Source organism: Talpa europaea, assembly GCF_964194135.1.
Source record: "Talpa europaea genome assembly, chromosome: 10".
Lineage (NCBI taxonomy): Eukaryota > Metazoa > Chordata > Mammalia > Eulipotyphla > Talpidae > Talpa > Talpa europaea.
In genome coordinates this window covers 6,020,433-6,033,826 of record NC_140077.1, presented here as the reverse complement: position 1 = coordinate 6,033,826, position 13,394 = coordinate 6,020,433, and the positions used below count along the sequence as shown (strand labels likewise).

The 13,394-nt window shown below is 49.8% G+C and overlaps 1 protein-coding gene across 5 annotated transcripts in view; it reads right to left on the bottom strand.

Annotated features, from left to right (window-relative positions):
* Positions 1-13,394, bottom strand: part of FGFR2 (fibroblast growth factor receptor 2) — a gene marked incomplete at both ends in the record, with an annotated part of 89,843 nt that overhangs the window by 26,255 nt on the left and 50,194 nt on the right. For 3 of the 5 annotated variants that reach the window (XM_084244974.1, XM_084244976.1, XM_084244975.1), the window contains 3 exons: positions 376-572; positions 2,520-2,664; positions 4,955-5,145. In XM_084244974.1, coding sequence (XP_084101100.1) covers positions 376-572; positions 2,520-2,664; positions 4,955-5,145 — 533 coding nt within the window. Of the gene's footprint in view, positions 1-375; positions 573-2,519; positions 2,665-3,862; positions 4,011-4,954; positions 5,146-13,394 lie in introns of all 5 variants that reach the window. The other 2 variants (XM_084244978.1, XM_084244977.1) reach the window with 2 other exon arrangements.

The following is a 13,394-nucleotide window of genomic DNA, read 5'->3' as shown; positions in this document are numbered from 1 at the left end:
GCTAGAACCATAAGCCTGTCTCCAGAAAAAAATCAGATCACAGGGATAAACGTGGCCTGCGCTCTGAATCCACCACACACTTGGTTCTCACTAAATGCGCCGGACACTGCCTCCCCGTGTCTGGTCAGTCCTGCTGATCAGTTTGCAGATCCTCATATGCCTGCATGTCCTGAAGCGAGATTGCAGGTGACCCTGCAATCACTGGGACTGGACCCCCCAAGCTCAAGACAGGGACGGGAGAGCCACCTCTGCTCACAAACCACTCACACAGGGCGGCGCACAGGACAGATGAGTCGGAGTGGAGGAAGAGACCCAAGGCTGGCTGGGGCTGGGGAGGAGTAAAGTTCTTCAAACTCTTTATCTACTTTCTGTTACCTGTCTCCGCAGGGGGATGCGCTTGGTCAGCTTGTGCACAGCCGGCTGGCTGCTGAAGTCCGGCTTCTTGGTCGTGGCCTTCATGCGGCACAGGATGACAGTCACCACCATGCAGGCGATTAAGAAGACCCCTATGCAGTAAATGGCTATCTCCAGGTAGTCTGGGGAGGCCGTGATTTCCTTTTCTCTTGGGGGAGCTAGATTGCAGACCACAGGGAGGAACAGATAAGCACGCCACAGAGTTAGAACACAGAACTGATGCATCCTGGCACAACTAAAGGAATCCAAAGTACTTTAGACCATTCCCAAGGCAAGACAGGCTTCCCAGATAACTCAGTGCTGCAGGATGGCGTGGACCATGGTGTCAGGAGCCTCACCCACAGGAAGGTGAATCACCCAGGGCTCCCAGCTTTCCCAGCAGGGCCCAGGTGACCACTGCAATCCAGTGGCAGGTGGGCTGCCACCCAGGTACAGAGAGCAGGTCTCAAGGCCACATTCTGCCAGACATCTGGACAGAGTAGATTAATGGGTCCCCACAAAAAAGGACTATCTTCCGGGAGGGACTCTAATGCAAAGCAAATGAGAAATTCTCACTAGGAGCAGTTTTGTTTCTAAAAGGTCTCACTTGGGTAGGCTCTTCTGAAGGAAGATGCCACAGGGTGATTTACCCCAGATGAGACAGTCTATAGGAAGTGAAATACCTAGTCCTCTAGTGGGATGGTCCAAGCTTTTTTCAAATGCCTTAATATAATCCAGCATATTATTCAATGAAACACACAATGTATTTAATATAAAGACTGAGTTGCTTATAGTATAGAATCATTATGTCCATACTATAAAGTTCATAATATTTCTTAATAATCAGTAAAAATTGGGGGCATCTGGTTATACTGCTACGTCACTGCAAATTTTATAATAGAAATGGTACTACATGTGAGTTTACATGTAATTAAGCATATTCTTAGATCAATTTCCAGTAGTCTGCTCCCTCCTGAGTCCTCAGTGGTCACTCTACAAGCAGTGGACTTGCACATACTACTTTTCTCAGTCTGTATTCTTAGTTAATGTGCTAGCACTGTCAGGCAAACTGGTTAAGAAGCGCCCATGGGGCACTTGCAAAGACAAAACTGCAAGTAAAAGCAAGCTCGAGGTAAGAGGCATCTTCTTGTTTCAAAAGCAAATATTCACAGAGCAGATTTACAACCAAAGGAAAATGGATGCAATGGTATTATTGAAAGCTTACACATTTTAATCAGAAAAATATTTGCAAGAGAGTCAGAACTCTCAGCAGCACAGCACAAATGAAACAATCAATTTGTATTTACTAGATATAAAATAAGCATGCAGGTAGGCACTGTTCTAAAAATAAGAAATTAATAACTGGAGTGCAACATCATGAGCTGGCAAACCACAGTCTATTCAGTTTCACAGAGGAAGTGACAATGAGATAGATGCACCAGCAGAGAGATGATGGAGAAAGTCTGGCGAGGACAGAGATGTCGGTTAAAGGTTCAGGCAGCAGCCACGTGGAGGCTACAGGCTTCAAGGATGTCGATTTCTGTTAGCAGAAATCACATCAAGCCCGAGACGGCAGAAGCATGCTTTGCAGTAAAATCAAGCAGAGAGTCATTCTACGGCAACATGCAGCAAGTCACCGATTCCCAAGGTAGGTCACACACTGCTTCTGTACGCCCTACATTTGGGGTGCTTCTCCCCGGGTACCTCAACATCTATTTACATCTCACTAAAGCACAGGGCGGAATAAAAGTCATCAACGTGTATGTGGGGTTATGTCAAAATGGAATTTGACATGGGAAGGCATCACTTTGAATTTCACAAGCATTTTTAAATTAAGACAAATGGCATGGGCAAATTTGGACGTTGACTCCAATGGCTTTCAAAAAGTATCCTAGCCCCTTGGGTTTGAAGGGGGACATTTCATAAAGCCAAGTAAGTATGGGATCTTGCTGTAAGTGAATTGCCAAAGCCACTTCTCATTCCCGGGGGATAATTTTAAGGATCTTTTTTTAAACTTTATGCAGGGGTAAAAGGGGGCCATTTCTGAGAACAGAAGCTGTGTTAATTTTATAGCAATCAACCAAGAAAAGGGAAAAACAACCACAGAGAGAAAGAGCAGTATATACCTGGCAGAACTGTCAACCATGCAGAGTGAAAGGAGATCCCAATAGAATTACCCGCCAAGCACGTATATTCCCCAGCATCCTCAAAAGTTACATTCCGAATATAGAGAACCTCAATCTCTTTGTCCGTGGTGTTAACACCGGCAGCCTAGAAAACAAGGGAAGCAAGAAAAAAGGCTAGACGACACAGGAATGATCGTGGAGGGGCCACGGGACCACCGGGCACGGCAGCGGGGGCTCCTGGCCGCCGGCAGCGTCACCTGCACCCATCCACAGAGCCCACACCCGAGCGACACGGAGCGACACCAGCAGCTCACCTCCACAGGCCCGTCACCACACCGGCTTCACCACCTAGACAAGCATGCAATCAAACACATGGAAAAATCGGCCCACAGAGACCCGTTCTCGTGGCTTGGCTTTGTTTTCAAGTTTGGGGTGGTTTTTCAAGAGCACGGCCCCCAAGTGATTGGGTTGGGTTCTGGTCCTGTTGGCTGGACTCCCACCTTGAGAAAAGGAGGGTTCTGTCTCCTCGGCTGGGTGGTAAAAGCAAACACTGCACCTCGGGCCGTGTGGACACCTCGGGCCCCCCTGGCCTGGGAACCCAACCAGGGAGCGGGGCTGTGAGGCCTCGGCCAGGCTCTGGTTGCTTTGATTCCTGCTTAACCAGCCCTCTTGACATCCATTCCACTGGAAGCAAATGGAGGCAAAGCAGGATCTGGGCAGAACCTGGGCTTTTTTTTTTAAATAGAAACATTTGAAGTTGTGCCAGGACAAACTAGGAAAGTCCATGGCTTGGAAGCATCCAGCGGTGGATTCATACAGGAAGATGCACTCTCCCAAATTCAGGGTGATCTGAGGGTAATTCAAGGTCAGTATCTCCTAAGTGCCAAATGACCAAGAAAAGCTGCTTTGTGGGACACATTGCATTGTGCTAATATATTTCCCTCCAAATCTGCAGGAGGTCTGATTCCTGCTGAATCGCCAATGCCACAAGGAGGCATCCAGGGCGTGTGTTTAAATGGCATTCAGGCGCAGTCATGAGGGGAACCGTGTAGCCCAAACGAGATCAACCAGGAGGAGCAATTTAAAAACTGGGTGGGGCAGAGGGTCATCTTTAGTGGAAATGAGAGCAAGCACTTCGAACACGTGGGCATTTTTCCATGGCCGCTGACACGCTGCCAGCTGCATCACCAAAGAAAGACCATGATGAATATACCAAGGCCACAGTCACCTAGAAGCTGCCTGCAGTCTCCCAAAGCACCAAGTCTTTTCAGCTTCTAATATCCAGCCTTCTTTGGGGGGGAAAAAAAAAAAAAAAAAAAAGAACAAAACAAAAACATTGTTACCTTGCTGTTTTGGCAGGACAGTGAGCCAGGCCGACTGGTTGGCCTGCCCTATATAATTGGAGACCTTACATATATACTCCCCAGCGTCAGCCTCAGTCACATTGAAAAGAGCCAGCACTTCGGCATTGGAGCTATTTATCCCCGAGTGCTGGAACAGACACAGGAGAACAATGTAATGGCCAACTAGAAGGACATGATGTTGTGAGGGTCCCGCCACCAAAACACCATACAAAAAACAAAAAACAAAACAAAACTCCATTATGTCTTAACAGCAGCTTGAGAGGGCTGTGCATTTAGGAAGAACAAAATAAGTCAGCAGGTGGATAAGGGAGTGACCCAGTGGACGGCGGGAAGAGGGACGAAGACCAGCAGAAGGGTGGCTGGTTATCTCTGCAGCTCCGTGGTCCTTCTTGGCTCCCTGCGGTTCCACTGGAAAGTTGCTCCTCTGAAAAACAGCCTCCTCACGGGCCCCTCCACGCGGGAGGCAGGGGCTAAGAAGCTCTCACCGCCCTCAAGAGCAAGGCAGATGTAAAAAATAAAGAGCCTGATGCTAAATGGGGACTTGCAAGGACTCAAATGAGAAAAACAAGGAGAAAGAACGTTTCCTTGCTCAACATTTCATTAGCGCCAACGTTTTCTAAAGCCTTATTGTCCAGAACTGCGTGTGAGTGTATCTCAGAGGTTAAAGGCTTTCTTTCAAAAGGAAAATCTACATCGTTTGGACAAGGTGGCTTCTAAAATCTAACGCCCTACTAAGAGAAAACATCAGTGTCGCGATAAACGCTGGCAGAGGGCCCAGGGGTATGAAGCTGCAGCATCCTCTGGCCTGTCCTGGGGGCTCTGCAGGCCCTGCAAGGAAGACCGACTCATGGCCAAGCGCCGGTCAGTCGCTGGAGACGCCGCCGCCGGCTTCCCTGGTCCCTGGACTACGCCCCTACCCCTTCCGAAAGGTCGCTGCAGTCAGAAGGCCTCCTCGTCCCTCACACTCTCCTCTGGCCAGAGAGAGAATCACCTTCTCTCAGATTCAACAGGACGTGGAGGGGTCTGTGGCACAACCCAAGCGGGGCCCCCTTCAGACTCAGAAAGTCTCACCTTGAGGACCTTGAGGTAGGGCAGCCCGTCAGGTCCGTATTTACTGCCGTTCTTTTCGACGTGTTTGATCCACTGGATGTGGGGCTGGGCGTCGCTGTAAACTTTGCAGACAAACTCCACGTCGCCGCCGACCACGGTGGAGGCATTGGCGGGCAGACCAGCCTGCAGGATGGGCCGGTGAGGCGACCGCTCTGGTGGAGGGAGAGGGAGGGAGGGAGGGAGGGAGAGACGAATACGTGAGGTGTGTTGTCAGGAGGCGGCTCATGAACTCAAGCCAAAAAGGCCTCGAGTCTGCTGGCTGACTCCTTTGAAATAACACCGTGGGCCAGCGCGTAACAAAAACGACTTCAAAGCAGGCTGCGGGAGCGCGACCCTTGTAAAGAGAACATTTATTTAGTAAGCCGAGAAAAGAACATTATATCTCAAATCACTAGATGTCTGCGGCCACCTCATGAACAAGGGAGAAGATGTGATTTTCACAATCTAAAAAGCGAGTAGCAGGGCAGTGGGCGCCGCCACCTGTGCCGCGGGGTGAGCATCAACCCCCACCTCGACCACGGGTAGGGACAAGACAAGCCTTAACACAAAGAATGCGCCTCGACCCACTACATCCCTGCTACACTTCTCAGATGCTCTAGGGAGATTTCCATCCCTTGTTTTAAAATGAAAATAAACTAAAAGTAAAACCCAAAGGCATGGCAAGCAAATGAACAACTGAACTCATCTCTCCGCCCTGGAATTCACTGCATTGACTCATTCCTGACGCGTCCGCTCATCTCTCTGATAAACAGGAGGTGCCCCTGCTGGCCCGGGGTGGATGCACTAGGCCCAGGCACGGCGCCAAAAGAAACCCTAAGATGCCGGCTTCCGAATCCTGGCAGTGTCAGGCCATCTGAGAGGACCCTCCCCGAGGGGTGCTAAACATGGCTTCCCATCCTCACTGCCCTCCTGCCTCTTCCAGACAAGTTCTCAACAAAGGACGCCCCCTCTTGTGTGCCTTCTGGAAAGGCTCCTCTCCAGGGTGGTCTCTGTAGAAATCCCATCAAGGCAAGCAGGTCAAGGGATGTGAGCTTCCACACACGGGGACCCTTGAGAAGCAAGCCACCCACCAGCCTGCAGCGTGACTGTCCACCAAGACATGCTGACCACGAGCGGACTGGAACCTTCCGATAATGGGGCTCAGTCAAGAGCTGCACATTCCCAGTCACCTGTTAGTTTGCGCCATCCCGCACACCTGCACAGGACTGCCTGCCCCCCCAAACCCACCCCCAGCTTTGGTACTGCTGTCTCTAACCTCCAGCGTAGAACACAGCCAAGGGGGATGAGGAAACTCCAGCCAGCCCAGGCACCAAGGGCACCTGTGCACTGGCCCCGAGTTCCGTGCGCGACGGGCTGGAAACAGCCAACTGGAGACTGCCCGCTACCTCGCCTTTCTGGACAGGGCCTTTCAGGTGACAAGGTCAGCTAGTGGAACGTGCTGGGCGGTGGCCAGACCAGGCACAGGTCGGTTTTACTGCACCTGCCTGTTGCTGGTCTTCAAGAACTTTAAACTTCCATCCCTTCACAAACACCTACATTTTCACATTAAAAAGATAAAGGTTTCAGAGGCCCAAAGATGCCCAATGTCACCCACATAGGTTGAGCCAAAAAAAAAACCTAAAGTCATGACTTATGGTTTTGGGGTCAGAACTTCTCAAAGTTGGGGTTTTCCCCTCAAATAGCTGCAGAAATCCAAGATGTCAGGCTGATTCACCGTCCAGCCTCTGGTGAGGTGGGCAGCGAAGGAGGTCAGGTTCAAGCCCACCGGGCTTGATCCACCCTGCACAGGCAGAGGGGTGGATGCGTGAGGCGGCAGTTCGTTCCCTGGCCTGGCGTTCCAGCTCTGCACACACATGCATGTGTGTTTGTGTGTTTGAAACAAATATTTGCAGCGACCCTAAATATTTATTCTTAGAAACAAAAGGTACTGTAAAATCTTAAATGTCATAAGCCAGATCAACTGAATTTCAACCCAAGTCCTCTTTCTTAAACATACTTGTTTCTAATAAATCGTTTCACAAGCAAACATTGTGTATGTGATACCAAAGAAGGGAGTCTGCGAACAACGAGGGCTTTCATAGCCTCCACATCCCTGCCTGCGCCAGCCTTCCGCAGGGGGAGCGCTGGCAGGGCCCGCTGCAGGGCTGCAGGCTGTGGTCGACGAGCTTCTGAGCTGGTCATTAAGTTGTTCCATCGCTCCCCTATTCTCTCCCTCACAGGCGTGCACACACCTTGCCATGGTTTAATGTTATTGCATTTGCACGTTACGACAGACCGAACGTTACCCGCTCGCAGTCCTGAATTCATCCTTTCAAATTTTCTCACCTTATACAAATAACCTCTTAGCCACCCCATCCCTCCCCGCCTCCGCCCTTTCTCACTTTGGGTACAAAAACTGCAAGCAGGATCGCTCTGTAATCGAAACCTTACACCGTCTTCCAAAACTTATTACAGCTGCCTTCAGTATAAAATGAAACTTTAGAGAATGATATTTAAAATGTTTTTAAAAAGTCAGTAGGCCTCATGTTTCGTTTCTCCACATCAGGCTTTGATTTCCTTTGCAACCTTATTCTCTGCCCTTAAACAAGTCAAAGAACGAAGCCTGAAACCGCCTGGGCCAGGCCCGGCCGCCAGCATCTTCTCAGACCACCCGCCAGCCCCGCAGATCAGTGGTCAGAAGGAAGGGGTGTCAGGGGGTGGGGTACCCACCTGCCTTCTGAGAAACTGGGGTGGAAGCAGGGTGCAGAGGGCAGGCCGGGCGAAGGTCCAGGCGGACCCTCCATGGCCAGGCCCAGTCGGCCGGAGGCCAGTGCCACAGGAACAGGGCCATGATGGAGGGAACCGAGACCCCCCACCAGCTGCAGTGCTCTGCCCGCAACCCCACAGGGCCCAGAGGGCTGATATAAAAAGACCAAGTGGACGACTTATCTGTGGATGAGAGCGTGAGGCCCAGAGCTGGCCCATCTCTTGCTCTTCTCTGTGATAACAAACCTCACATCTTCTCCACCAGAAAGGATTTACAGTTTCAGGCAAGGTTCTCTTATGGCATGTTGAACTGGCCGGCATTACATAACACAGATTGCTCTCCTTACAAGAGTGAGAGAGAGATACGGAGAACCAGACAGTGTGCTTGTTATCATTTTTAAGACTACAGATTCTGGGTCTCCCTGGTGGTGCAAGGGGTTAAGACGCAACCTATGAAGCTGTCTGCAGCCTCTGCAGCACGAGTTCTATCCCCGGCCATGGAGCTACCCACATGGCGCAGCAGACCTCTCCTGTCTTGCCCGCTGCTCCCCTCAGCAGTGTATTTCAGTCAGTCTGCCTGTTCTGCTCCCCACTCTGTCTCTGGTGAATCCTCTCACCCCCCCCCCACACCTCTGGCTGTACCCCAGTTCTTGTATGCATAAATAAATAAATCTTAAAAAAAAAAAAAAAGATACAGATTCTGAGCGTGGCAGGTTGCAAATGAACAATACTCGGACCCGAAAGACAACAAGCCTCTTTAACACAGGGACTCCGAGGTTCCCGTGTGTTTTGTGAATTCCAAATGAACACAGAGTGGAAAACCTTCCCAGGGGCGCGGCTACCGCTGATGGGACAGTTGGCTGCACCCCTGGAATGAGGCTCCACCAAGTAAACCCGTAGTAAACACAGACTGAAGAGCTTCAGAGCTGCATGCTCTCCCCCGCGCTCTCTCTCCCCTACTCCCTTCTGTCAAGTGCTGCAAATGAGTCCACTTTACTAAAACAGAGGATCCAATGCTACGAGTCTCTCTTAATAGAGCCTGACTCAACAGCTAGGAGGCAGGCGGGAAAGAGCCTGCATCCTTCTAAGAGGTAATTATGGGGGAGAATACCTGAGTGACAAAAAATAAATCTATATTAACTGACCGTTCAAACTTTACAGCCTGCCAGTCCTCCTCTTGACGTAAGAATACGTGAGCTCAAAGTATCTACAACTTCTGTCTTGACATAGCAAAGGCTATAAAAATGTCCACAGGGTTTTAGAAGGGCCTCCTATCTGCAGACTCAGTAAACATAACATCCAGGGATCAGGAAAACCAGGTCCTTAAATTACATCTATAAATGAATAAACCCAGAGCAGGTATTTGTCCAGCACATTCTGGTCTGCTAACCTCTTTCTCCCCCAAAAGTTACCCTGCACTGGCCACCAAGAGCCATTTCAACACCGCTCTCTGGAGCAGCAAAAACAGCCAGAGACTCAAGTCACGCCGAGAGCTCAGTATTGATCTGGAAACAGCAGGTCTCTGCTCTCAGCCGCCTATTCATTTAAGAAGCAGGGAGAGCCTGGCCTGCTCTGTCTTTAAATTAAAATCAAAATTTAATTACCCTTCCTCTAAAATGGCAGTTTCTTAGCAACTCCAAGGGGCTGAATAGGGGAAGAACATTCTGCAATTTGGAGCACAGTGAAAACAACTGAGAATTCTTTTTTCTAAAGCCCAGCCTGTTGTTTTTGTTTTTTTTTTTCCCTAAAGAGTAGGCGGCGGTTGCTTTTGTTGCATAAAAATGCACTAAACCAGTTAGCACGAGGCACAGTTATTAGGGGGAGGACGATCAAAGACCTCTGAAGTTTGAGGAGCCCAATAACCTGCTAAAGACCCCACGCTAATTACAATTAGTAGAACGAGTTCATTGCCTCATCAAGATCCTGACTGACGCACTCGCTCCAGACAGGCTAAATCCAGTTGGGTTCTGAGTTTTGTCTGCCCTGAGCTTCTTCCTCCAGCCTCCAGGACTGGCACAGAAGAAGTCGAAACTAAAAATGTCAGGAGAAAAAGGAAGATGGGGCTGGAGGATGAGAAAGAGCTCTACGCTTGCAGGAAGGGCCTGAGGCCTCAGGACCAGGGTGCTGGCTGGTCTCTTCCAGAGCAGATGTGTGGCCTGGAAAGCTGGGTGCCCAGAATTACTTTAAAATAATGAACAGGTGCAATTTTCTGGACAGGGACCCATCTTACTGATCCTTCTCCACCGTACACTTAGCTTCATCTTCCTCCTGCCTGGGAAGCTGAATCTGAAAAGTTTTGACGAATGGGACTGGGGTCCAGCTTCCTCCAGGAACTTACAGACCGGTCCCTTTAGGGAGCATGCGCATCTGGGGTAAGCCAAAGTGCCCCCCAGCATGGAAGTCCCTCAGTGACTTAGGAGGCTGCACCATCTGAAATGCTAGAAGCAGAACAGCACCCACTCCGTTGTGCTTGCTCCGCAAGGCGGAGGAGCAGCAAAGAGCTGGAGATGCTGGGCGGTGGGAGAACCGATGCAGGGGGAGGCCACGTCCTTCCCTAAGGAAGGTCTGAGATGTTGTGATCTGGGTGTCACTCTAGGACTTCTGGGCCAATGACCTGGTGGCCCAGTGGGAATTCCACACACACACACACACACACACACACACACACCCGTGTTTAAGATACTCTGCGCTCCATGCCTGGCAAGTGTTAAACCAGCACTGAAGACTGGTGAGAACAAAGTCCGGCCACACTTAGGTTCACAAAGGCCTGTCCTGGAACAGAGGAAAAGAAACAAACCCTAGAAACCTGACTACAGAATAGGCTGGGGGGAGGAGTTTTTTGGAGGGCAGGAGCACTAAGGGGGATGTGGGAGGGCATGGTGTAACAACACACATATGAAGAGGTCTGTACCTACATCCCTAAAGCAGTGTTGCAAACCAATGACCTCAATTAAAAATAACATAATTTTTCAAGTAAGAGAGTCCATGATTTTTTTTTTTTTTAGCCTTTCCTCTGGTTAAAAGGAGACATGACTTTGAGATAGAAAAATTCTGGGGCGACAAGTGGAGGTGGTCACCCACACCTCAAATGTGCTTAATGCCACTGAGTTGTCCGTTCAAATCTGGTTGAAGTGGCACATTTTATGTTGTGTATATTTTATCACAATAATAAAAAGAGGATAAGAAGACATGGCTAGAAAGGGTCAAGGAATACCCTCCTGGTCTCCATCTCGAGAGTGAACAAGATACTGTTTCAGAGCCGCAGAAGACCTGACTCTTGGCCAGTTACATCTCCTCATCCAGTCCAGTTTACTAAATAAGAGATTTTCTCACTTCTCACACAAAGCCTGCCTCCCAGACTGTGCTGGGCTTCCTGCTGATGTCAACTCAGACGTCAGTCTCCCCAGGCGCCCTTCCTGAGGTGCTGAGGTAAACACAGCTGAGAGCAGTCACGCTAGGGAGCTCCACCACAGAGCCAGCACCCCGCCACGGCGCAGGGGGTGCCACATCCTACAGGAATGCAAGCTCATCAGCTGGGGTCTCGTCATGGGAAGAATATGCTGGCAAAGTTAAAAAATAAAAGAGAATCCAGGAATTCAGCAGACCCTCTCATCACAAAGCCTGCGCGAACTCCCAAGTAGAATTATCTTCTTTAAAAAGCAAACCAGTGGAACATCCCCAAAGACAGCCCTGCTCAAAATGAGGCCATTTAGGTTGCAAATGTTCCTCTGATAACTATCAGAGAGGATGCAATTGGTCCAGCTCTAGAAATCTTAGAAAAACTATCCACCCTGCTGCTCGACCAGTAAGTATGTGCAAAGCTTGCCTTTGTCTCTCTTTTAACCAAAAGACAAAAGATGTGTGCAACCTAAAACTCCACCAGCGGGGGACTGATTAAGTTGACTGCATCCATAACAGAACAGCACATGGACCAATAAGAGTGTGGTAAGATCGATCACAGACAAGGAAAGATGTTCAAGTAAGAATGGGGACAGCCAAAGGTCTTTCTTTAGAGAAAGTCTAGAAAAACCCTATGGCGCTAATCTCACAGAGGCCTCGTTCTGCTCCTGTGGTGGGTCAAGCAGAAGCAAATGCTTTCAGTCCATCTGAGCAAACAAGAAAGCACCCCCACCCCTTGGTAGGAGCCATATGAGTCATTGAACAACAAAACCTTCCTTGTTTTCTTCAAGGGAAACTCTTACACTGAAAATAAAAGTGACTCTAGATACTCCTGCTGGAAGCATCCTCTAAAGAGAACTTTCAAACTAGTCACCGGCTCACAAAAGGCGCCAATCTGAATCCTACTTCTCCCCTGAAGGGCCAGGCAGGCAGTGCCCAGCCCACTCCCCACAGTGAGGATTTCATACACAGAATGGTTTCTTTGTTCTTTTGGCCAAAATGCAATTAAAGGACTAAGTCCCTCACCTCTAAGTCTTAGAGCACGCACTAAACCAAATACAGCCAAGGGAGGACTTCCTTTTCCAAAGAAAGCACAACTTCTAAAAGACACTTCCAGAATAATACTCAATGCTTATCTTACAAAAGCTCCCTTTCAGGGTGGCAAGACAAGCATGATGCCTGGGATGCAATGACTTGTCGATCTGGACACTTTATTTGGGGTGACCAGGATTCCTCCAGGCTGGTCTGCAAGAACCCTCCAAGGAGGCAGCTCTGGGACAAAGAAAGATAAAGTTGCAGTTTTAACAGGACCCAGGAGCCTCCTGCCCTGGTCATCATGCTCTCACAGGGGCAGCGAGGGGTCTTTGGTACTGAGAACAGAGGACCCCAAGAGGGCAAACTCCCCATCTCATTCAACTGTTTGTCCTGGACACCCCCTGGCTGCTGCTCTGTAGACCCACACGGTATAAGGAGACCACCGGTTATGGCGCTGCGTTCTCCCCCAAACGAACCAGGCCGGCCCCAGCCCCAGCTCTCACTCTCCTCAGAAGGGAAGATGCCCCAGCCATCTCCTCCTCTCCCTCCACCTGCACCTGACCTCACTGTGGAGACAGGGGCCGCTGCAACGCCAGAAGCTGCCTTCAAAACTCAGGCCTGCCCTGAGTGGGGGGCACACCCCCATAACAGCGTGAGGTCCTTGAGGCCCCACCTTTCCGCAACAGAAAATGAAATAAGTATGAAGACTGTGAATACAGCAGTGGGGCGCGCTCAGGGTGGGGGTCCTACGAGGGGGTAGAGGGGAGGAGCCAGAGGAGGGGCCCCACAGATGATGGTATAGGACTGTGGGGGCTTTGCTGGTGGCTCCCTAACCCTAAATCATATACCAGTGATTTAAAAAAAGATGCAATAAATACAACAAAATCAAGGGACCATTTTCTTCACAAAGTAAGCCAAGCACTGTATTATTTAGAAGGGGAAGAACTGGATGGCGTGTCTACGTTCAATCTCAAACGCAAGGGTGCGTGACCTGCCCCACCTGGGGTCTTTCGGCCTAGGCTGTTGACCGTTGTTTAAAGTTGTTCAAATGAGTTGAGAGAGTTGTCTCAAGTCTTCTTCAGAATTTGCAATATGCTAAGAAACACAAAACCCCAAATTCAAGCACCTCGTCGGGCTATTTCCACTCAGCCTGCGCAGCTAGGAATCTCAGGTCTGGCTCGGCACGCGTGACCGCCTCGGTGAAGCTCCATCTTCAGGCCAA